The sequence below is a fragment of the Oncorhynchus gorbuscha genome, linkage group LG18 (assembly GCF_021184085.1).
Source record: "Oncorhynchus gorbuscha isolate QuinsamMale2020 ecotype Even-year linkage group LG18, OgorEven_v1.0, whole genome shotgun sequence".
NCBI classification, from domain to species: Eukaryota; Metazoa; Chordata; class Actinopteri; order Salmoniformes; family Salmonidae; genus Oncorhynchus; species Oncorhynchus gorbuscha.
The window spans coordinates 42,002,303-42,024,581 of record NC_060190.1 but is presented as its reverse complement, the minus strand read 5'-3'; the positions used below and the strand labels follow the sequence as shown (position 1 = coordinate 42,024,581).

Genomic DNA, 22,279 nt, shown 5'->3' with positions numbered 1-22,279 from the left:
CCTGTACTTCACTTTCACATAGTTAACAGAGTTTTGTTGCCTTAATGCATCCAAACATGAATTATTGCAATGCAAGACAGATTACATATTTGACTTGTACGACCAAAACCCACAGGGATCCTTGTCCTTAAACAGCCTCTCTTCCCGTGGGCCTAAAATTCTCACACGGCCTCCAGTCAGTCAGTCAGTCAGTCAGTCAGTCAGTCAGTCAGTCAGTCAGTCAGTCAGTCAGTCAGTCAGTCAGTCAGTCAGTCAGTCAGTCATTGAATGATGCGTATGGAGAATAAGACTGTGATTTCCTTACTAGGGCTGCAATGAGTAAGGCCTGAGCCATGAGTCATTCACTTGTGGGTTTACACTGACTGCACACATTCCAGTACGGAGGACAGGGTCAGCTAACAGGCTAGAGATGCCTGAGCAATTTTACTCACCAAGGTGGATTTCAAGCCCCACTTTTGTTGCCTGGTTACTCAGACTCCTTGCGCTGCCAAATGCTAACGTTAGTTTCTTCTCAGCAACGAGTCTGGATCTGAGTACCTCCCAATGATTTCTGGAATGCAATCACATTCGGACCATTCTGATTGGTCACAAAAAAACGATAGATTAGTCCAGAGCCAAAACGCGCGTGGGTGTGCCGCGTTTTGAAACGCGCGTGGGTGTGCCGCGTTTTGAAACGCGCGTGGGTGTGCCGCGTTTTGAAACGCGCGTGGGTGTGCCGCGTTTTGAAACGCGCGTGGGTGTGCCGCGTTTTGAAACGCGCGTGGGTGTGCCGCGTTTTGCGTGGGTGTGCCGCGCGCGTGGGTGTGCCGCGTTTTGAAACGCGCGTGGGTGTGCCGCGTTTTGAAACGCGCGTGGGTGTGCCGCGTTTTGAAACGCGCGTGGGTGTGCCGCGTTTTGAAACGCGCGTGGGTGTGCCGCGTTTTGAAACGCGCGTGGGTGTGCCGCGTTTTGAAACGCGCTGAAACGCGCGCGTGGGTGTGCGCGTTTTGAAACGCGCTGAGCGTTTTGAAACGCGCGTGGGTGTGCCGCGCGCTGAAACGCGCGTGGGTGTGCCGCGCGCTGAAACGCGCGTGGGTGTGCCGCGCGCTGAAACGCGCGTGGGTGTGCCGCGCGCTGAAACGCGCGTGGGTGTGCCGCGTTTTGAAACGCGCGCGTTTTGAAACGCGTGGGTGTGCCGCGTTTTGCTGGCGCGGCGTGGGTGTGTGCGTTTTGAAACGCGCGTGGGTGGCCGCGTTTTGAAACGCGCGTGGGTGCGTTTTGAAACGCTGGCGTGGGTGTGCCGCGCGCTGAAACGCGCGTGGGTGTGCCGCGTTTTGAAACGCGCGTGGGTGTGCTGCGTTTTGAAACGCGCGTGATCCAATCGCTGATGACTTTATGTACAACGGCACTCATTTTGACAACACAAACTTCTTCAACGATGGCAGTCTCAGACTGAAGTATGTAGCAAACATCGAGAGCAGTGGAAGAATTCAGTTTGAGTCACCAGGTAACTTCTTTCAGTTTGCAGAAGAAAAAAAATCCGGTCTACATCCTTGCAAAATAAAGCAGACATAACCCGACTTATTTTGTGAGTTAAAAGTTCCACTGTGCATTCATATTGAATATTCTTTGAACTTGAATTTTTTGGCAGGATGATGGCAATTTTTATTAATGTATTTTTAATATCCTGTGATTGAAAGCTATTTTCCATAGTTGGTGTGAAGTTCAAGCCTGTCATGTTAGATGTAGCATGTCTTATATTCTTTGGCTTTGGGGTTTATCGTTCAACTCACTGTTTGTTTTTATTACACTGCCTTAGGATGATATCAGAACCAACAGTGGGTTTAAATCTGGGCTCTTGCTAACTGTTGTTTCTCTGTCTGCTGTCTCTCCTCAGGACCAAGAACGCCGTACCCCCTTACATGCTGCTGCGTGTTTGGGCGACGTTCACATTATGGACCTTCTCATTAATTCAGGTAACGTTCTCCAGCACGAGACAGACCGTTTTCAGAGGGATTCGCATTGTTCACTCAATTATCCCTATCCTATTGCTTAATAAAGGACAGTTAATCATATCTGTTAGAATATACAACCATCATTGAAACCCTTCCCTCTTGTCAATGAGGATAAGAAGCCCTATCCTAAATGCAAAAACGGATTATGAAATCAGAGAAGTGTGCAAATGTTACTGACCATCTGAGATCTGAGGCCCATTGTGATTGGCTGAATTGGAACAAATTTTCGATACTATCTGCATATTTAAAAAAAAAAAAAAAATTAAGGTTGAGCTGAGCTACAGAATAGTTGACTGAGTTTGTCCTTTATCTCTCACTCTCTCTCTTGCCTGCTTGCTCCTCTCTCTCTCTCTCAGGTGCTAGTATTAACGCTAAGGACCAAGGCTGGCGGACTCCCCTGCATCGGGCAGCTGCCTCACAGAACGAAGTAAGACTATCTTTGCAGGACAGTGCCGTCTGAAGGCCATGTCAAATACAATATGTAAAACCTGCTACAGTCATTTACCTGGAATTCCTCATCAGTCTTAATAGCACTTCTCAGGGCTCATTTTCTTAGGTAATCAATATGGCAGATAAATTCATCTTCTCTTCTTCCTTGAATGAGTAGCTATATGAATGTCGGGTGATAAAGTTGCACTCCTCATACTTTTTATTTATTCTCCTACCGTCTTTCCCAGAAGGCCGTGGGGCTGCTGCTGAGACAGGATGCGGAGGTCAATGCCCGGGATAAATTCTGGCAGACGCCGTTGCACGTGGCTGCGGCCAACCGGGCCACACGCTGCGCTGAGGCTCTCATCCCCAAGCTGAGCAGCCTGAACGTGGCGGACCGCTCCGGCAGGACTGCCCTGCACCACGCTGCACACAGCGGCCACATGGAGGTCGGGTCACAGCTGGGTTTTACAGTCATAGGGTGGAGGGTTTTGAGTAATACTGAAATGGCACCCAATCCCCTATAAAGTTAACTATTTTTGACCAGGACCCGCATAGTATCCGCTATACAGGAAATTGGTGCCATTTCAGACGCAGCCTATTTGCTGAACTGATATTCCTCGCCTCAGAAAGGTGTCTTACTGTACCCATTTTAACTCACTATCTCCTGTCTGTATCCAGATGGTGAATTTGCTCCTTAACAAAGGGGCCAACTTGAGTGCCAGCGATAAGAAGGAGAGGCAGCCAATCCACTGGGCCGCATACCTCGGTGGGTGGGAGCTTAGAATGGACACTTCCTTAAATTGACACACTTTCCTCTCCTTGTTCAAGAGGCTTGGCCTGAGCAAAGGCACTGATCTGGAAATCAACTTGCAAACCTCCTGTCAAGGGATTAGGGTTGTCACGATACCAGTATCCCAATACCAGATTTTCCATGGCAAAAAAAGAAAACACAAATGGGACTAAACTCTATTGTCCTAATAAATATCGACTATGTAAAATTGTGGGTGCTATAGCTTGTAAAATAAACAAATTTGACTAGGTGGCAAATTAATGCTGTTTGGTTCTAACTTTTGTCGGTTTTCCTCAAGAAATGAAATCCTCCATGTTTTGTTTCCTTGCCACGATACGTCCGAGTTTTGTGATACTGGTAGCGTGACAACCCTACAAAGGATCCTTGTCTACAAAGAAAAGCAAACCTATGCCAAATTGCATATCCTCACACACAAACAGAAAATTGCCAAGGCTTTCGTTAACCTGTCTGTAGTGTCTGTATGTTCCATGAATGTACGGTTGTCTCCTCTTCCCTCAGGGCATCTGCAGATCGTGAAGCTTCTTGTGTCGCGGAGCGTGGACGCCATGTGCAGGGACAAGCGCGGTTATACCCCGCTCCACGCTGCAGCTGCCAGCGGCCAGATAGAGGTGGTCAAGTACCTGCTGCGGCTGGGGTCAGAGGTGAGGTGCCAGGGGGTGGGGCTCCATACGGTCACCATCATAAGGTCACTCAATCTGTCGTGTGGCTTCCTATTGTTGAATTCTTTGCTTGTGTGTTTTTTAAAACATTTTTATTTATTATTATTATTATTTTTTACAAAAGTCCATTCCTAGTATAATTGAGGTTAGGGCCTATCAGGGAAGTCTTCAGGCCCTATAACCATCTCACCATCTAATATCTGCCTTTTCTTTGTCTCCACGTCAGATTGATGAGCCTAACGCCTTTGGGAACACAGCGCTCCACATGGCGTGCTACACGGGCCAGGAGGCGGTGGCCAACGAGCTGGTGAACCGCGGCGCCAACGTCAACCAACCCAACCACCACGGTGGCACGCCGCTACACCTGGCCGCTGTCTCAACCAACGGGGCGCTCTGCCTCGAGCTTTTAGTCAACAACGGCGCTGACGTCAACATGCAGGTCAGTCGGAGGACTGCCGGGAAATGAGGGAATAAGGGATTGGTTGCACCCCAAATGGCACCCTATTCCTTATATAGTGCACTATGGGCCCTGGTCAAATGTAGTGCACTATATAAGGAATAGGTTGCCATTTGGGAGTCTTAGTCAACAGATGGCATAAGTGGCATTTATAAACAAGGATATTTTGAAAAACATCCCAAGTTGTTTTGTGTATGTTTGAGGTAAATCGATTATTTTCATAACAAGAAATGTTTTTGTTTCTCTCTTTCTCTCACAGAGTAAAGAAGGGAAGAGCCCTTTGCACATGGCCGCTATTCACGGGCGCTTCACCCGCTCCCAGATCCTTATCCAAAACGGTAACCCCACACACATCATAAAACACAATATTATCACACACTTCAAATACAAGGATATTGTGTTGGTGAAGAGTGCCTGCAGTATTTCAGGGACAAACTTCAGTTGAAGCGCACCAGCCAAACATACACAACACTCATCCTCCAGCCCATAGCAACCACCACAACTCCAACAGACGGATGGCATCTCATAACTGTGTGAAAAACAATATGGTGCAAATCTCCACTGCCCCTAACCCCCCCTCTCTCCTATGTGCAGGTGGGGATATAGACTGTGTAGATAAATATGGCAATACTCCTCTTCACGTTGCTGCTAAGCACGGCCACGAGCTGCTGATCAGCACCCTGATGACTAACGGTGCTGACACAGCCAGGTGAGAGACTGTTTTCCATAAGCACGGCTACTTTCCACAGAGGATCAGTTTTGGGTTTGAAATTGATGTGGAGTCATTTTGATCTGATTGGTATGGGATAGACTTTTTCACGAGAGACCATGCCATGCAACCGCCTCAGAGATTATGCGACATCTTCGGCAGGTGTACACAGAACAAGGCCTGTGAAAACGATAATGTGCAGTGCAATCGATTTTGTTTGTGAGTCTTGCTCACACAAAGCCCCAGATGAGATTGGTTCATGCATAATGGCACACGTATAAGGGCACAATAGTGTCCACTACAATCAGCAAATGTATATCTTGTCAACTTTTTATATCTTGTCATGAATTTGGAAAGTATTCGGAAAGTATTCAGACCCCTTCACTTTTTCCACATTTTGTTACATTATTGCCTTATACAAACATTTCCCTCATCAATCTACACACCATAATGAGAAAGTGAAAACTGTTTTTTTTTTTCTAAATTTTTGCAAATGTATTAACAATAAACAGATACCTTATTTATATAAGTATTCATCAGACCCTTGCTACGAGACTCGAAATTGAGCTCAGGTGCATCCTGTTTCCATTGGTCATCCTTGAGATGGTTCTACAACTTGATTGGAGTCTACCTGTGGTAAATTCAATTGATTGGACATGATTTGGAAAGGCACACACCTGTCTATATAAGGTCCCACAGTTGACAGTGCATGTCAGAGCAAAATCCAAGTCTAAGGTCAAAGGAATTGTATGTAGAGCTCCAAGACAAGATTGTGTCGATGCACAGATCTGGGAAAGAGTACCAAATGAAATTGCAGCGTTGAAGGTCCCCAAGAACACAGTGGCTTCCATCATTCTTAAATGGAAGAAGTTTGGAACCACCAAGACTCTTCCTAGAGCTGGCCGCTCGGACAAACTGAGCAATCGTGGGACAAGGGCCTTGGTCAGGGAGGTGACCAAGAACCCGATGGTCACTCTGACAGAGCTCCAGAGTTCCTCTGTGGAGATGGGATAACCTTCCAGAAGGTTAACTATCTCTGCAGCACTCTGCCAATCAGGCCTTTATGGTAGTGGCCAGAAGGAAGCCACACCTCAGTAAAAGGCATGTGACAGTCCGCTTGGAGTTTGCTAAAAGGCACCTAAAGGACTCTCAGACCATGAGAAACAAGATTCTCTGGTCTGATGAAACCAAGATTGAACCATTTGGCCAGAATGCCAAGTGTCACATCTGCAGGAAACCTGGCACCATCCCTACGGTGATGCATGATGGTGGCAGCATCATGCTGTGGGGTTGTTTTTCAGCTGCAGGGACTAGGAGACTAGTCAGGATTGAGGGAAAGATGAATGGAGAAAAGTACAGAGAGATCCTTGATGAAAACCTGCTTCAGAGAGCTCAGACCTCAGACTGGGGCGACGGTTCACCATCCAACAGGACAACAACCATATGCAAACAACCAAGACAACGCAGGAGTGGCTTTGGGGCAAGTCTCAGTGTCCTTGAGTGACCCAGCCAGAGCCCAGACTTGAACCCGATCGAACATCTCTGGATAGACGTGTACAGCGACGCTCACCATCCAACCTGACAGAGCTGGAGAGAATCTGCAGAGAAGAGTAGGAGAAACTCCCCAAATACAGGTGTGCCACGCTTGTAGCGTCATACCCAATAAGACCCGAGGCTGTCATTGCTGCCAAAGGTGCTTCAACAAAGTACTGAGTAAAGGGTCTCAATAGTTACGTAAATGTGATATTTCATTATTGTGTGTATATATATATTTTTATTTTATTTAAATTTGCAAACATTTCTAAAAATCGTTTTTTGCTTTGTCAGTATGGAGTATTGTGTATAGTTTAATGAAGTAAAAAACAAAACTATTTAATCCATTTTAGAATTAAGGCTGTAACATAACACAATGTGGTAAAAGTCGAGGGGTCTGAATACCTTCCGAATGCAGTGTATTTCCACATATTTATTATTGCAATTCGTCCTTTACAATTCTTCATGCACTGGTGCTTTTGTTTAGGATTACAGCAAATAATTTCACCTGTGCACCTGGCTGATTATGTTATGTTTTTTGTTTTGTCAACTGTACTTTTCTAATTACTTTAACTCCTCTATTACTAATTGAATCTACAAATCTAAAGTTGATCAAGTGGATTACACTGCAATGTTTTTATTGTAAGGGAAACTAAAACAGGCTATAGGCCTATGTTTTTTGTTGGACTTAGTCAAGGATATGTTGTGTAATTCTACAATCTAAACAAATAACTATTGGTATTTAAAAAATATATATATATATATATATTTCCACAAATATTTCTTCATGCCGTTACTCCTTTCTAATAGTTGATGCACTATTTATCAATTGTTGGTGCTTATGTTTGCTGCATCTTGTGGGTTGATATGCATCTGATGATCATATGCTAACGGAGATGCCTGGCAACGTTCTCTAGCGGGTACTTATAGGCTGAAAGGCCTTAAGATGCTTTTGGGAAACAGGGCCCTGGTTTGTTAGTCTGCAGTCTGTCTCGCCTCTCGGTACCTGTGTGATTTTTTTTTTTTTTTGTGCGCGGTGGTTCAGTCAAATGTATTTTCAAGGAGGAGGGAGAGCATGACTCCTGTGAGTGAATTTACACATCCCATGTAATGTAAGTGGTAACGATGAGTTGAAATCCACTTAATTATTGTTTTGTGGCACATTTATTTTCTTTTGCGTGTTTCATAGGCCTATAGCCAGCCACAGAATTGGGCGCATAGGCTATTTACTGTTTATTTGATTGACGACCGAACGGCTTGTGTTAAATAGTTTCTAAAAGGTGTCGAACTGACTGAATCAAGTCAATCTCCTATATCTCTTTGCTATTCATAAATCATACAATGTAGGTGTATTTCCATGGTATCGCAACGGAACAAGGAAACTAAAGCTCTTGTTTATATTTTCCTGGGATTCTAAGCCCATGTTGAGTCTTTGCCAGTGACCGCTAATGTGACTGGTCAGTGTAGCCTAGTGGTGGGTTGTTCGCCAACGAAAGGCTCTTTTTGAACAGATCTTTAATTCTAACATTTGTCAAATATATATGTATTTTTTTGAAAGTACTGACTTTGGGAAACCTTGCTTTAGGTTATTGTCCTGCTGAAAGATGAATTCATCTCCCAGTGTCTGGTGGAAAGCAGACTGAACCAGGTTTTCCTCTAGGATTTTGCCTGTGCTTAGCTCCATTACGTTAGTTTTTTAATCCTGAAAAACTCCCCAGTCCTTAACCATTACAAGCATACTCATAACATGATTTAGCCACCACTATGCTTGAAAATATAGAGAGTTGTACTCAGTAATGTGTTTGTATTGGATTTGCTGCAAACAGAATACTTTGTATTCAGGACAAAAAATTAATTGATTTGTCACTTTTTGCAGTATTACTTTAGTGCCTTGTCGCAAACAGGATGCATGTCATGGAATATGTTTATTCTTTACAGGCTTCCTATTCATTCTGTCAATTAGGTTAATATTGTTGTTAGTATCCATCCTCAGTAAAAATCCCAAAAACCAAATGTCAAGGGGTATGAATACACTATGTGGTTGCTTGTGTATTTACAGTCTTTAATGTATTGCGTTGTCGTCTACTCTAATATCAATGTTAGTCAATTATAGCCTAGTTCATTAAATAGCTTGCTCCATATTTGCAAAATATGTTTGCAGTCCACATGGTCCTAATTGCATTGCTTCAATATATAAATACATTGTTCAACAGGCTGTAGAACTCACACTGATATAGGGGCTAGGCCTACTGTAAATTGCAGTCTGTGGACATGCCGTAGTCAATAAGAAAGATTAAATTCACTAGGCTATTGATAATCAAATTCTAATTAAAACAAAACAACTTGTTTTAAAATAGGCCGTGTCTAAATACAATTCCAGGAACCATAATTGCTCCCTGTGGGTATATAATGGAGACAAGGCAGCTTAGACTATGGCAGGTTTTTACACATATTTAAACTTTTCACATCCAATATAAAAACAAAGGGGGAATGTCCTCTCACCGTTATACTGCCCCCAAATAATATTTTATAAACACTGGAACCATCTTACACATGGTATTCACCGAGGTCCTAATCTCTCCTTTCATGATGGGCACATGGAGGGGGCTTTACGCACGTCCAAAACAGAAGCTGCATGGCTAAAATAATTTAGGCATACCTACAATACATAGATAAAAGTTAATGTCAGCTCACTGTTTTGCCCTTCTCAAACTTTATATTTTAATAAAACTTTGGTGACTTAAGATTTATTTCCAAGCGGTCTCACGAGCCAAACCCTTTATCGACAGTCTTGACTACTTGGCGATTTACATTGGGCAGGACAAAAACAAACAAAAAAATAATTGAGAGGGGAGGCTATGCTTCGGTTTTAATAAAATAATCACATTACTCTTGTTCCATGTGCGTATGGGCGGTGTGCATCATGTCTGGATGGGCAGCATTTCCTCTGTCAAAATGCATGCCATAACCACCCGCGTTACCGCTTAAACCAGCTTTTGGTTGGTCTTAAATAAGCTGGCTTTAATGGGTCAAAATTGCCCTTGAACGTGCGTTTGTCACTAGTACGCCAGCCGAAAATAGAGGCATAAGTGTCCACAGCAGCAGAGACAATAAAATACATAATTTGAAGAACAAACATCATTGTGGCAATTAATATTTTGCAGTACTGTAAATATGAAGTGATGATTGGTTTTAATGTTAAAAATGGTTCTCTTACTTAGAAAATAGTCCTGATCATCTAAGCCTAGACGATAACAAAAACAGCATACGGAATTCATAAATTTTCAGTAATTTTATTTGTGAAATAATGTCTTTCTACTCCGTAGCACGACTAATTTGACCAATCTGGGAGGTAAAGTCTAGAGTTTTTCATATCGTCATACCGTCCTTCTCTCATCCCGGGATTTACGGTGTTACCGGTTTAGTACACAAGGGGGTGCTAAAATGTTTAAAGCCCATTGTGTGTTTATTAGAGCATGCTAGCAAAATTAACACAATAGCACATTTCCATAGAGGCTGCTAGCTAAATATGCTAATGAGAATGCTAACGAGTGTTTCTTCCATTTGCGAATAATCGCACCAACTGTTGTCACCTTCTAACCAAGCTGCTTGGCGATGTTCTTGTAGCCCATTCCAGCCTTGTGTAGGTCTACAATCTTGTCCCTGACATCCTTGAAGAGCTCTTTGGTCTTGGCCATGGTGGAGAGTTTGGAATCTGATTGATTGCTTCTGTGGACAGGTGTCTTTTTATACAGGTAACAAACTGAGATTAGGGGCACTCCCTTTAAGAGTGTGTTCCTAATCTCAGATCATTACCTGTATAAAAGACACCTGGGAGCAAGAAATAATAATAATTTCCCTCATTTAAAATGTAAATCAATTTATAACATTTTTGACACGGTTTTGTTTCTCATGGATTCTGTTTCTCACTGTTCAAATAAACCTACCATTAAAATTATAGACTGGTCATTTCTGTGTCAGTGGGCAAACGTACAAAATCAACAGGGGATCAAATACTTTTTTCCCTCACTGTATTCTGCACAAACCTATACAGGATTCTGCCCAAGCCTAGTAAAGTTGTTAAAGTATTCAATAATGTAACTTTGTGTTACGGATGGAATTAAGGTATTAGAAAGTACCAGAGGCCACCAAAATAGAACTCGATCTGAAACAAATCTAATTGGGGGGGCATGCTATCCTAAATTTATTTATGGAAAACGCTGCTCTCACACACACACACACACAGTTTGTTCTTCTATTCTCGTGGGGACCTAAAATAGATTTCCATTCAAAATCCTATTTTCTCTAACCTAACCCCTAAACTTAACCTAACCCCTAAGCTTAAAATAGCCTTTGTCATCATGGGGACATAGGAAATGTCCCCACAATGGATGGTTTTGCTACCCTTGTGGGGACTTTCGGGGATTTTTGGTCCCCTCAAGGATAGAATAACTGATATACACAGTCAGGTTACAGAAAAGACACACAATTCAGGTGTAGATCAACTGTATTCATGGCAGAACAAGACATCTCTCCTGAGAGAATGTTGTCAGAAGATCAGCTCTTCCACTGCTTATGCAGCATAATGGTCCTCTCAACAGAACTAGCAGCAAAGCTCGCATTTCTCTTCTAGTTAACATTGTAAGTTACATATTTGAGACGATACAGTGTCTGATCTCCTTGCCCGTCTTATATCTTCCCTTATCCATCTGTCATTGTTTCTCTCTCTTTCTCTGTAGACAAGGGATTCATGGGATGTTTTCATTGCATTTGGCTGTGCTCTACGGGTTTTCAGACTGTTGTCGCAAGTTACTCTCCTCAGGTAAGTCTTTAGACTAAAATTGTTGTTTGTATAATGGAAACAGGATCATGTTTCACGGATGTGTACATTCAAATTGACCTAAGTAGTTCTTTATCAGATAGAATGTGAGAGGGCACGTACATACAACACATTCTTTAACTACTAGCTTTTCCTCATTTAGTGTTATGTTCAGAAACAGAGATTTGAATAGATGTCCTTCTCACCACACACAAAGGACATTGTTCTTTCCAGACCTCCTGATCTGGTCACCCTGTATGACCACACTTCCTGTTTTGTGCTGTCGCGCTTCCTGCAGGTCAGCTGTACAGCATTGTATCATCACTAAGCAACGAGTATGTGCTGTCAGCCGGGTTTGACATAAACACCCCAGACAGCCTGGGGAGGACCTGCCTGCACGCCGCTGCCTCTGGAGGGTGAGCACGCGTACCCGCGCACACACATTTTGTTAATGAAGCGAGAGCTTTGTTAATGGTTGTGTAAACTTCTCATTTGTATTTCTGTTCTCTCTTTGACTGCAGAAACGTTGAGTGTCTTAACTTGCTGTTGAGCAGTGGTGCCGACTTGAGTAAAAAGGACAAACTGGGAAAGTGAGTGGTCTCATTCTGGAATTCAACTTCGTTTTTCCCCAGAGGATTCACTCTGACACAAATGCTATTTTATTCTCGTCCCTTCTCCCGTGAGTGTGACTCATCACCTCTCTCCTCTTCCCTCCCTCTCTTGGCAGAGCTCCTTTGCACTACGCAGCTGCGAATGGGAGCTACCAGTGCACGGTTGCCCTGGTGAGTGCTGGTGCCGAGGTGAATGAGCTGGACCAGAAAGGCTGCAGCCCCCTGCACTACGCTGCTGCATCGCAGACCTTCTGCCGGTGAGACACACACACAACACACACACACACAGAGGGGCAAAAAATATACCAGACTCCAAAATTTAACTGACATTTTTTCCCCCCCCCCAGAGTGGACAGACATTACTCAGTCGGACACCAGAGTGAGGAGAGGGCAAAGGAGGACTTTTTGTAAGTCCCTCACCATGATGTCATCTCAGTTTTATCCAGCTTAAAACATATAAACCTACCAACTGACCGAGCTCAAAAATGTTGGTTTCTCAGAAGATGGGAACTGTTTAGAAATGTACACTTTCCTGCAATGGTTTCCAGTTCAAGTTAACCCGCCCATGTATACTGAACAAAAATATAAACGCAACATGCAACCATTTTAAAGATTCTAGTGTGTTACATTTCATATAAGGAAATCAGTCAATTGAAATCAATTCATTAGGCCCTAATCTATGGATTTCACATTACTGGGAATACAGATATGCATCTGTTGGTTACAGATACCTTTAAAAATAAGGTAGGGGCATGGGACCACCATTTGCCTCATGCAGCGCAACACATCTCCTTAGCATTGAGTTGATCAAGCTGTTGATTGTGGAATGTTGTCCCACTCCTCTTCAATGGCTACGCGAAGTTGCTGGATGTTAGCGGGAACTGGTACATGCTATTGTACATGTTGATCCAGAGCATCCTAAACATGCTCAATTGGTGACATGTCTGGTGAGTGTGCAGGCCATGGAAGAACTGTGACATTTTCAGCTTCCAGCAATTATGTACAGATCCTTGTGACATGGGGCCTTGCATTATCATGTTGAAACATGAGATTATAGTGGCAGATGAATGGCACGACAAAGAGCCTCAGGATCTAGTCACGGTATCTCTGTGCATTCAAATTGCCATAAATAAAATGCAATTGTGTTCGTTGTCTAACTTATGCCTGCCCATACCATAGCCATACCGTTGACATCAGCAAATGGCTCGCCCACATGACGCCATACACGTGGTCTGTGGGTGTGAGGATGGTTGGACATACTGCCAACTTATATAAAACGAATTTGAAGGTGGCTTATGGTAGAGAAATGAACATTAAATACTCTGGCAACAGCTCTGGTGGACATTCCTGCACTCAGCATGCCAGTTGCATGCTCCCTCAACTTGAGACACCTGTGACGTGTTGTGGTTGAACTGCACATTTTAGTGGCCCAGTACAAGATGAACCTGTGTAATGATCGTGCTGTGTAATCAGCTTCTTGATATGCCACACCTGTCAGGTGAATGGATTATCTTGGCAAAGGAGAAACGCTCACTAACAAGGATGTAAATAAATTTGTGTACAAGATTTGAGAGAAATAAGCTGTTTGTGCGTATGGAACATTTCTGGGATCTTTTATTTCAACTCATGAAACATGGGACCAACACTTCACATGTTGTGTTTATATGTTTGTTCATTGTATTTGACGGCTTGTTGTTTGATCACAATTTTTCTTCTTCTCTCTGTGTTGACATAGTTGTGTATCCAGAAGCTTGTTGGTTGACCTAACATGACGGTCTCCTCTGTATGTGTAGTTGTTTGGAGTATCTGCTTGATAACGGGGCTGACCCGGCTCTGAGGAACACCAAGGGTTACAGCGCAGTCCACTACGCAGCAGCCCACGGAAACAAGCAGAACCTGGAGCTGGTGAGTCAGTGGGAGGAGGGACTGTGTGTGTGTGTGTGTGTGTGTGTGTGTGTGTGTGTGTGTGTGTGTGTGTGTGTGTGTGTGTGTGTGTGTGTGTGTGTGTGTGTGTGTGTGTGTGTGTGTGTGTGTGTGTGTGTGTGTGTGTGTGTGTGTGTGTGTGTGTGTGTGTGTGTGTGTGTGTGTGCGTGCTGCAGACAGACAGGCAAAGATGAGTCGTATCACGGATGCATTTCAACAGTGGCTTACCCTCCTCGTCTTCTGCACTATGAAAGAACAGGACAAGTGGCGGCGAAGTCCTAGTAGACATCCAACCATGTTGCTTTCACTAGTCCGTTGTTTTCAGATCAGTGCCGATGAAGACGAGGAAACTTTGCGCTTGGTTTGAAACTGGTCATAGCCTTTGTATTAAAGTGGTATTTTCATCCACACCTTTAAGCGCTGAGGGTGGGTGTCGGTAAATAATTTACTTTCACTTCCTCGTCACAGGGCTAAGCTCAGGTGACTGAGTCGTGAACCGCTTCCTTTGGGAAGTGCAGTAATCTCTGAATGTGGTGCAGTATGTACAGGTTGTAAACTCCTGTCTTTGTCCCTCTGTCCCCCAGCTCTTGGAGATGTCGTTCAACTGTCTGGGAGACGTGGAGAGCAGTGTTCCAGTTAGCCCTTTGCACTTAGCCGTGAGTACAGTATACCCGCTGAGCCTCGTTTCCGCTGGCCTGAAGGTCTACTTGGCTGTACTGTCTATGCACTTTCTATAGATTGTTTCAACTTCAAATGAACACATTGCACTAGTTTAATTATGGTCCCTCTTAGTTCTACAGTGCAAGTTCAAAGTTGGAGTGAACAATTCATTTAACACACTTACCCAATGGATTGACACGTTTACACCCCCCCTCCATTCTCACACACTTCAGTTTGACTGTTGTGTGGTTCTAGTTCTGAAGTTGGAGTGTGATGTCCCTCGAACACCCATCGCCATTCTCACACTTGTGTTTTTCTCCCTCCACCCAGGCGTATAACGGTCACTGTGAGGCGTTGGGGGTGCTGTCTGAGACGCTGGTGAGTCTGGACGTTCGGGATGCGGGGGGGCGCACCGCCCTATACTTGGCGGCCCAGAAGGGACACGCTCAGTGCTTGGAGGTCCTGCTGTCCCATGGGGTCTCCTGCCACCTCAGGGAGCGCCGCAACAAGTGGACCCCACTCCATGTCGCAGGTGTGTGTGTGTGTGTGTGTGTGTGTGTGTGTGTGTGTGTGTGTGTGTGTGTGTGTGTGTGTGTGTGTGTGTGTGTGTGTGTGTGTGTGTGTGTGTGTGTGTGTGTGTGTGTGTGTGTGTGTGTGTGTGTGTGTGTGTGTGTGTGTGTGTGTGTGCGTTTTCCACTTTCCATGGTTTTTGTGATTGTTAGATTCTAATCCACAATGGTGTTTGGATGTGTGTATGAGCTTTTGTCAATATTTTCAGTCTTCTCTGTTACCTGCTCTTCATTGCGTGTGTGAGCTTGTCTCAATATTTGACCTCCGTCACCACCTCCTCCAGCTTCCAACGGCCAAACAGACTGTCTGCTCATGCTGGTCAACCGAGGGGAGAAGGCTGACATCATCGACATTGCCGACGTACAGGGACAGTGAGTGACTGTCATTCATTTCTTGAACATGTTTGTTGAATAATGTGTGTTTGTTGAATAATGTGTTTGTTGAGTATGTGTTTGTTGAATATGTGTGCACCCACTAGAATAGGAAAGATGATTTTTGCAGTTTTTTAAAACACAATTCTCAGGTAGTGGGCTCCCTTTTTTTACCTACTGGTTATTTGAATGTAAAAACCCCTGGGATTGTGTGTGTGTGTAGGACGGCTCTGATGCTGGCAGCTCTGGGCAGCCACACTGACTGTGTCCACATCCTGCTGGAGAAGGGAGCCGGGGTTGACGCCGCCGACAAGCGAGGTCGCACTGCCCTACACAGAGCTGTGAGTGTCCCCACCATGTGTATCTGCATGGTCTAACCATAACATCTGCTAAATCTCAAAATATATTGCCAATGGTGGTCCCCTGCAGTCACATTCATCGAATCTGGGTAGATGGGACACTTAGAGAAACTGCTGATGAACTACAAAAGTATGCGGACATCCCTTCAAATGAGTGGATTCTGCTATTTCAGCCACACGCATTGCTGACAGTTGTATAAAATCGAGCACACAGCCACGCAATCTCCATAGACAAACATCGACAGTATTTTTACAATTTTATTTAACCTTTATTTAACTAGGCAAGTCAGTTAAGAACAAATTCTTAATTCCAATGACTGCCTACCCCGGGCCAAACCCTCCCCTAACCCGGACGACGCTGGGCCAATTGGGCTATTTACCAATAGACTATGTACAGCTGCAGCGATCGGTTAGCTGCTCAGATAGCAGATGTTTGAAGTTGGCGAGGGAGATACAATTCTCCAACTTCAGCGATTTTTGCAATTCGTTCCAGTCACAGGCAGCAGAGTACTGGAACGAAAGGCGGCCAAATGAGGTGTTTGCTTTAGGGATGATCAGTGAGATACACCTGCTGGAGCGCGTGCTACGGATGGGTGTTGCCATCGTGACCAGTGAACTGAGATAAGGCAGAGCTTTACCTAGCATGGACTTGTAGATGACCTGGAGCCAGTGGGTCTGGTGACGAATATGTAGCGAGGGCCAGCCGACTAGAGCATACAAGTCACAGTGGTGGGTAGTATAAGGTGCTTTAGTGACAAAACGGATGGCACTGTGATAAACTGCATCCAGTTTGCTGAGTAGAGTGTTGGAAGCAATTTTGTAGATGACATCGCCAAAGTCGAGGATCTGTAGGATAGTCAGTTTTACTAGGGTAAGTTTGGCGGCGTGAGTGAAGGAGGCTTTGTTGCGGAATAGAAAGCAGACTCTTGATTTGATTTTCGATTGGAGATGTTTGATATGAGTCTGGAAGGAGAGTTTACAGTCTAGCCAGACACCTAGGTACTTATAGATGTCCACATATTCAAGGTCGGAACCATCCAGGGTGGTGATGCTGGTCAGGCGTGCGGGTGCGGGTGCAGGCAGCGAACGGTTGAGAAGCATGCATTTGGTTTTACTAGCGTTTAAGAGCAGTTGGAGGCCACGGAAGGAGTGTTGTATGGCATTGAAGCTCGTTTGGAGGTTAGATAGCACAGTGTCCAAGGACGGGCCGGAAGTATATAGAATGGTGTCGTCTGCGTAGAGGTGGATCAGGGAATCGCCCGCAGCAAGAGCAACATCATTGATATATACAGAGAAAAGAGTCGGCCCGAGAATTGAACCCTGTGGCACCCCCATAGAGACTGCCAGAGGACCGGACAGCATGCCCTCCGATTTGACACACTGAACTCTGTCTGCAAAGTAATTGGTGAACCAGGCAAGGCAGTCATCCGAAAAACCGAGGCTACTGAGTCTGCCGATAAGAATATGGTGATTGACAGAGTCGAAAGCCTTTGCAAGGTCAATGAAGACTGATGCACAGTACTGTCTTATATCGATGGCGGTTATGATATCGTTTAGTACCTTGAGCGTGGCTGAGGTGCACCCGTGACCGGCTCGGAAACCAGTTTGCACAGCGGAGAAGGTACGGTGGGATTCGAGATGGTCAGTGACCTGTTTGTTGACTTGGCTTTCGAAGACCTTAGATAGGCAGGGCAGGATGGATATAGGTCTGTAACAGTTTGGGTCCAGGGTGTCTCCCCCTTTGAAGAGGGGGATGACTGTGGCAGCTTTCCAATCCTTGGGGATCTCAGACGATATGAGAGGTTGAACAGGCTGGTAATAGGGGTTGCGACAATGGCGGCGGATAGTTTCAGAAATAGAGGGTCCAGATTGTCAAGCCCAGCTGATTTGTACGGCTCCAGGTTTTGCAGCTCTTTCAGAACATCTGCTATCTGGATTTGGGTAAATGAGAACCTGGAGAGGCTTGGGCAAGTAGCTGCAGGGGGGTGGCTGTTGGCCGAGGTTGGAGTAGCCAGGCGGAAGGCATTGCCAGCCGTTGAGAAATGCTTGTTGAAGTTTTCGATAATCATGGATTTATCGGTGGTGACCATGTTACCTAGCCTCAGTGCAGTGGGCAGCTGGGAGGAGGTGCTCTTGTTCTCCTTGGACTTCAGTGTCCCAGAACTTTTTTGAGTTGGAGCTACAGGATGCAAACTTCTGCCTGAAGAAGCTGGCCTTAGCTTTCCTGACTGACTGCGTGTATTGGTTCCTGACTTCCCTGAACAGTTGCATATCGCGGGGACTATTCAATGTTATTGCAGTCCGCCACAGGATGTTTTTGTGCTGGTCGAGGGCAGTCAGGTCTGGAGTGAACCAAGGGCTGTATCTGTTCTTAGTTCTGCATTTTTTGAACGGAGCATGCTTATCTAAAATGGTGAGGAAGTTACTTTTAAAGAATGACCAGGCATCCTCAACTGACGGGATGAGGTCAATGTCCTTCCAGGATACCCGGGCCAGGTCGATTAGAAAGGCCTGCTCACAGAAGTGTTTTAGGGAGCGTTTGATAGTGATTAGGGGTGGTCGTTTGACTGCGGCTCCGTAGCGGATACAGGCAATGAGGCAGTGATCGCTGAGATCCTGGTTGAAGACAGCGGAGGTGTATTTGGAGGGCCAGTTGGTCAGGATGACGTCTATTAGGGTGCCCTTGTTTACAGAGTTAGGGTTGTACCTGGTGGGTTCCTTGATGATTTGTGTGAGATTGAGGGCATCTAGCTTAGATTGTAGGACTGCTGGGGTGTTAAAAGCATATCCCAGTTTAGGTCACCTAACAGAACAAACTCTGAAGCTAGATGGGGGGCGATCAATTCACAAATGGTGTCCAGGGCACAGCTGGGAGCTGAGGGGGGTCGGTAGCAGGCGGCAACAGTGAGAGACTTATTTCTGGAGAGAGTAATTTTCAAAATTAGTAGTTCGAACTGTTTGGGTATGGACCTGGAAAGTATGACATTACTTTGCAGGCTATCTCTGCAGTAGACTGCAACTCCTCCCCCTTTGGCAGTTCTATCTTGACGGAAGATGTTATAGTTGGGTATGGAAATCTCAGAATTTTTGGTGGCCTTCCTGAGCCAGGATTCAGACACGGCAAGGACATCAGGGTTAGCAGAGTGTGCTAAAGCAGTGAGTAAAACAAACTGAGGGAGGAGGCTTCTGATGTTGACATGCATGAAACCAAGGCTTTTTCGATCACAGAAGTCAACAAATGAGGGTGCCTGGGGACATGCAGGGCCTGGGTTTACCTCCACATCACCCGCGGAACAGAGAAGGAGTAGTATGAGGGTGCGGCTAAAGGCTATCAAAACTGGTCGCCTAGAGCGTTGGGGACAGAGAATAAGAGGAGCAGGTTTCTGGGCATGGTAGAATATATTCAGGGCATAATGCGCAGTCAGGGGTAGGGTGGGGTGCGGGTGCAGCGGAGGTAAGCCCAGGCACTGGGTGATGATGAGAGAGGTTGTATCTCTGGACATGCTGGTTGTAATGGGTGAGGTCACCGCATGTGTGGGAGGCGGGACAAAGGAGGTATCAGGGGTATGAAGAGTGGAACTAGGGGCTCCATTGTAAACTAAAACAATGATAACTAACCTGAACAACAGTATACAAGGCATATTGACATTTGAGAGAGACATACAGCAAGGCATACAGTAATCACAGGTGTTGAATTGGGAGAGCTAGCTAAAACATTAGGTGAGACAACAACAGCTAATCAGCTAGCACAACAACAGCAGGTAAAATGGCGTAACTAGGCAGAGGGAGGGTCGGATTAACTACACACAGAGCCTGAGTGCGGCTGGAGCCGACAGATAAAACATAAACAGTGATGGTCCAAGAAAGTTATTCCTATCAACTGTTCTTCTCGATCTCTCTGTCCTCTTTCTCTTGTCAGTGAAGGGTTCTGTCTCTTTAACTCTTTCTCTGTCTCCTCCTGCAGGCGGTGATGGGCAGTGAGGACTGTGTGTCGGCCCTGCTGGAGCATGGTGCTTCGGCTCTGTGCAGGGATTTCCGGGGGCGCACCCCCCTGCACCTGGCCGCCTCCTGCGGCCACATGGAGCTCCTGCGCAGCCTGCTGCAGGGCGCCACACGCACCGACCCCCTCGACTCAATGCTGGACTACAGCGGATACACTCCCACCCACTGGGCCGCTTACCACGGTGAGTCACACACACGACCTTCCCTGAGAGTCTACAAATAACCTCAGTGAGTAACTAACACACAGTGTGGGTTTGGGCTAAATTGCATTTAGAGAACTTTTAAACTGTGTCCTGACTCCATCTCTCGTCTCTTTCAGGGCACGAAGACTGTTTGGACGTTTTACTTGAACACAAACCTTTTAGTATCCAGGAAGGAAACCCCTTCACCCCATTGCACTGTGCTCTGTGAGTACCGCCACTGGTTCCCCCTGCTCTTTAGGGTTCTGGATTCCGCTATTATTATCAGAGCTTCTGTTTTGAAAAACGTTAATCTGTCGGAATGATGAAACCTGGTGTTGAATACATCAGAATGTTGACCTGGCTACTTGCTGTCCTTTTTGTATGACGGAGAGATGGAGGATGTTTTCTCACAGTTTGTCTGGTTCCTTTCCAGAATAAATGGCCATGATGGTGCTGCTGAACTACTGGTAGAGACGGTCGGACCTCAGATGGTGAACATCAGAGACGCCAAAGGAAGGTGTGTGTCTGTCGTGACTTTCTGCATAGGCCTTTGTGTGTACGGAGCTCTGTCAAGTCTAGTGTATTGCAGCTTGCCACTCGCTTACCTGTCTCGGTCTTGTCTGTCTGGTGGTGGCTGTCCTGCGCTGTGCCTGAAGGACCCCGTTGCATGCAGCTGCCTATTCGGAGAGTGTTGGCGGGCTGCAGCTGGCCCTGGTCCAGGGGGCAGAGGTCAATGCCGTGGACACCACAGGACGCTCCGCCCTGATGGTTGCCGCCGACAACGGACGGACCGCAGCCGTCGGTGAGTGGCCAGAAAATAGATAATGTGATTATTGCACCCAGTAAATATGAGAACTGAACGTTTGGTGGGCTTATTAGTTTGGTATACATTTGTTTCATATGTATTTATTACAAGTATTTATGAACTGTGTAATTGTGGACATCGCATCAAATGGCAACCCTTGCTAGTGACCATAGCAAGTGGAGGAAGCTTGTTGTCGACTGTTCTGCAGCCGAATGATGATGATGTGTAATTGTGAGAGATGTGTGAACCCAACAGAGATCCTGCTGCACCAGGCCAAGGCAGACCTGACCCTGCTGGATGTCAACGACAACACCGCCCTTCACCTGGCCTGCAGCAAGGTGAGAGACAGACACAGTCCTGCAGCAAGGCAAGACACTCCATCATACGCCTAGCTGACACACGGTCTACTGTTATTTAGAATTATGACTCACTAGCCAAATTCACAACCTAAGTTATTTTTAAAACTCTGGCATCTATCAACTATACAGAAAACAAGCATGACAGATCCACATATCATTGGATAACTGCTTTACATCTTCAGATTGCTCATGTTTATTACTGTTGACGCCAAAGCATTATTAGGTGGCAGGGAAATGGCATGTGTGTCTAGTGTATTGCAGCTTGCCACTCGCTTACCTGTCTCGGTCTTGTCTGTCTGGTGGCGGCTGTCCTGGGCTGTGCCTGAAGGACCCCGTTGCATGCAGCTACCTATTCGGAGAGTGTTGGCGGTTCAATCCCAGTGTACTAAACCTAACCTTTGTGTTTCCCTGCAATAGGGGGTATATTTGTACATCAAGCTGCCTTACAGAAACAGGAGATCTTGCCTTTATAGGCTGTTCTCGGACAAGGCTCGCTTGCTTACTTAATGTGTTTTCTCCCACAGGCTCATGAGATGTGTGCCCTGTTAATCCTGGGAGAGATCAGCGACCCCTCCCTCATCAATGCAACAAACGGTGCACTGCAAATGTGAGCCATCATCATCGCAGAGACTCAACCTTTCATGAAAGACACTGTTCAACACTGTATAAAACCCAAGCTTCATCTCTCACTCAGCCCCTTTAAACTCCTAGTCTGTATGACTCCTAACGGACCTATACAAAACCATGAAGACCTAGCGTTTTGTTTACCCAGGTGGTCTATTGACTGTTTATCCCATTTCCCTCTTCCCCAGGCCCCTTCATATCGCAGCGAGGAACGGTCTGGCTACAGTGGTCCAGGTGCTCCTCAGCCAAGGGGCAGCTGTGATGGCTATAGATGAGGAGGGTGAGTCACCACAGTGTCGGTTAGTGTTGGCCATTTTCTTCTGTCGCTTCGGATAGCGTGTCTGATATGCATGTTCACCTCTTGACTAAGCAGGTTGTTATTGGAAACCATAAAAGAGA

General features: G+C 45.6%; 1 protein-coding gene across 1 annotated transcript in view; it reads left to right on the top strand.

Moving 5' to 3' along the window:
- LOC124002984 (serine/threonine-protein phosphatase 6 regulatory ankyrin repeat subunit C-like) overlaps window positions 1-22,279 on the top strand; it is a 38,875-nt gene that overhangs the window by 5,200 nt on the left and 11,396 nt on the right. Inside the window, exons 3-27 of the mRNA XM_046310862.1 lie at window positions 1,877-1,955; window positions 2,351-2,421; window positions 2,672-2,872; window positions 3,105-3,192; window positions 3,736-3,878; window positions 4,123-4,335; window positions 4,613-4,691; window positions 4,948-5,062; window positions 11,335-11,417; window positions 11,713-11,830; window positions 11,936-12,004; window positions 12,142-12,282; window positions 12,373-12,432; window positions 13,819-13,930; window positions 14,533-14,604; window positions 14,939-15,140; window positions 15,462-15,549; window positions 15,773-15,890; window positions 19,873-20,092; window positions 20,230-20,317; window positions 20,526-20,609; window positions 20,749-20,894; window positions 21,153-21,235; window positions 21,781-21,863; window positions 22,069-22,160. Coding sequence (XP_046166818.1) covers window positions 1,877-1,955; window positions 2,351-2,421; window positions 2,672-2,872; window positions 3,105-3,192; window positions 3,736-3,878; window positions 4,123-4,335; window positions 4,613-4,691; window positions 4,948-5,062; window positions 11,335-11,417; window positions 11,713-11,830; window positions 11,936-12,004; window positions 12,142-12,282; window positions 12,373-12,432; window positions 13,819-13,930; window positions 14,533-14,604; window positions 14,939-15,140; window positions 15,462-15,549; window positions 15,773-15,890; window positions 19,873-20,092; window positions 20,230-20,317; window positions 20,526-20,609; window positions 20,749-20,894; window positions 21,153-21,235; window positions 21,781-21,863; window positions 22,069-22,160 — 2,848 coding nt within the window. The remainder of the gene's footprint in view (window positions 1-1,876; window positions 1,956-2,350; window positions 2,422-2,671; window positions 2,873-3,104; window positions 3,193-3,735; window positions 3,879-4,122; window positions 4,336-4,612; window positions 4,692-4,947; window positions 5,063-11,334; window positions 11,418-11,712; window positions 11,831-11,935; window positions 12,005-12,141; window positions 12,283-12,372; window positions 12,433-13,818; window positions 13,931-14,532; window positions 14,605-14,938; window positions 15,141-15,461; window positions 15,550-15,772; window positions 15,891-19,872; window positions 20,093-20,229; window positions 20,318-20,525; window positions 20,610-20,748; window positions 20,895-21,152; window positions 21,236-21,780; window positions 21,864-22,068; window positions 22,161-22,279) is intronic.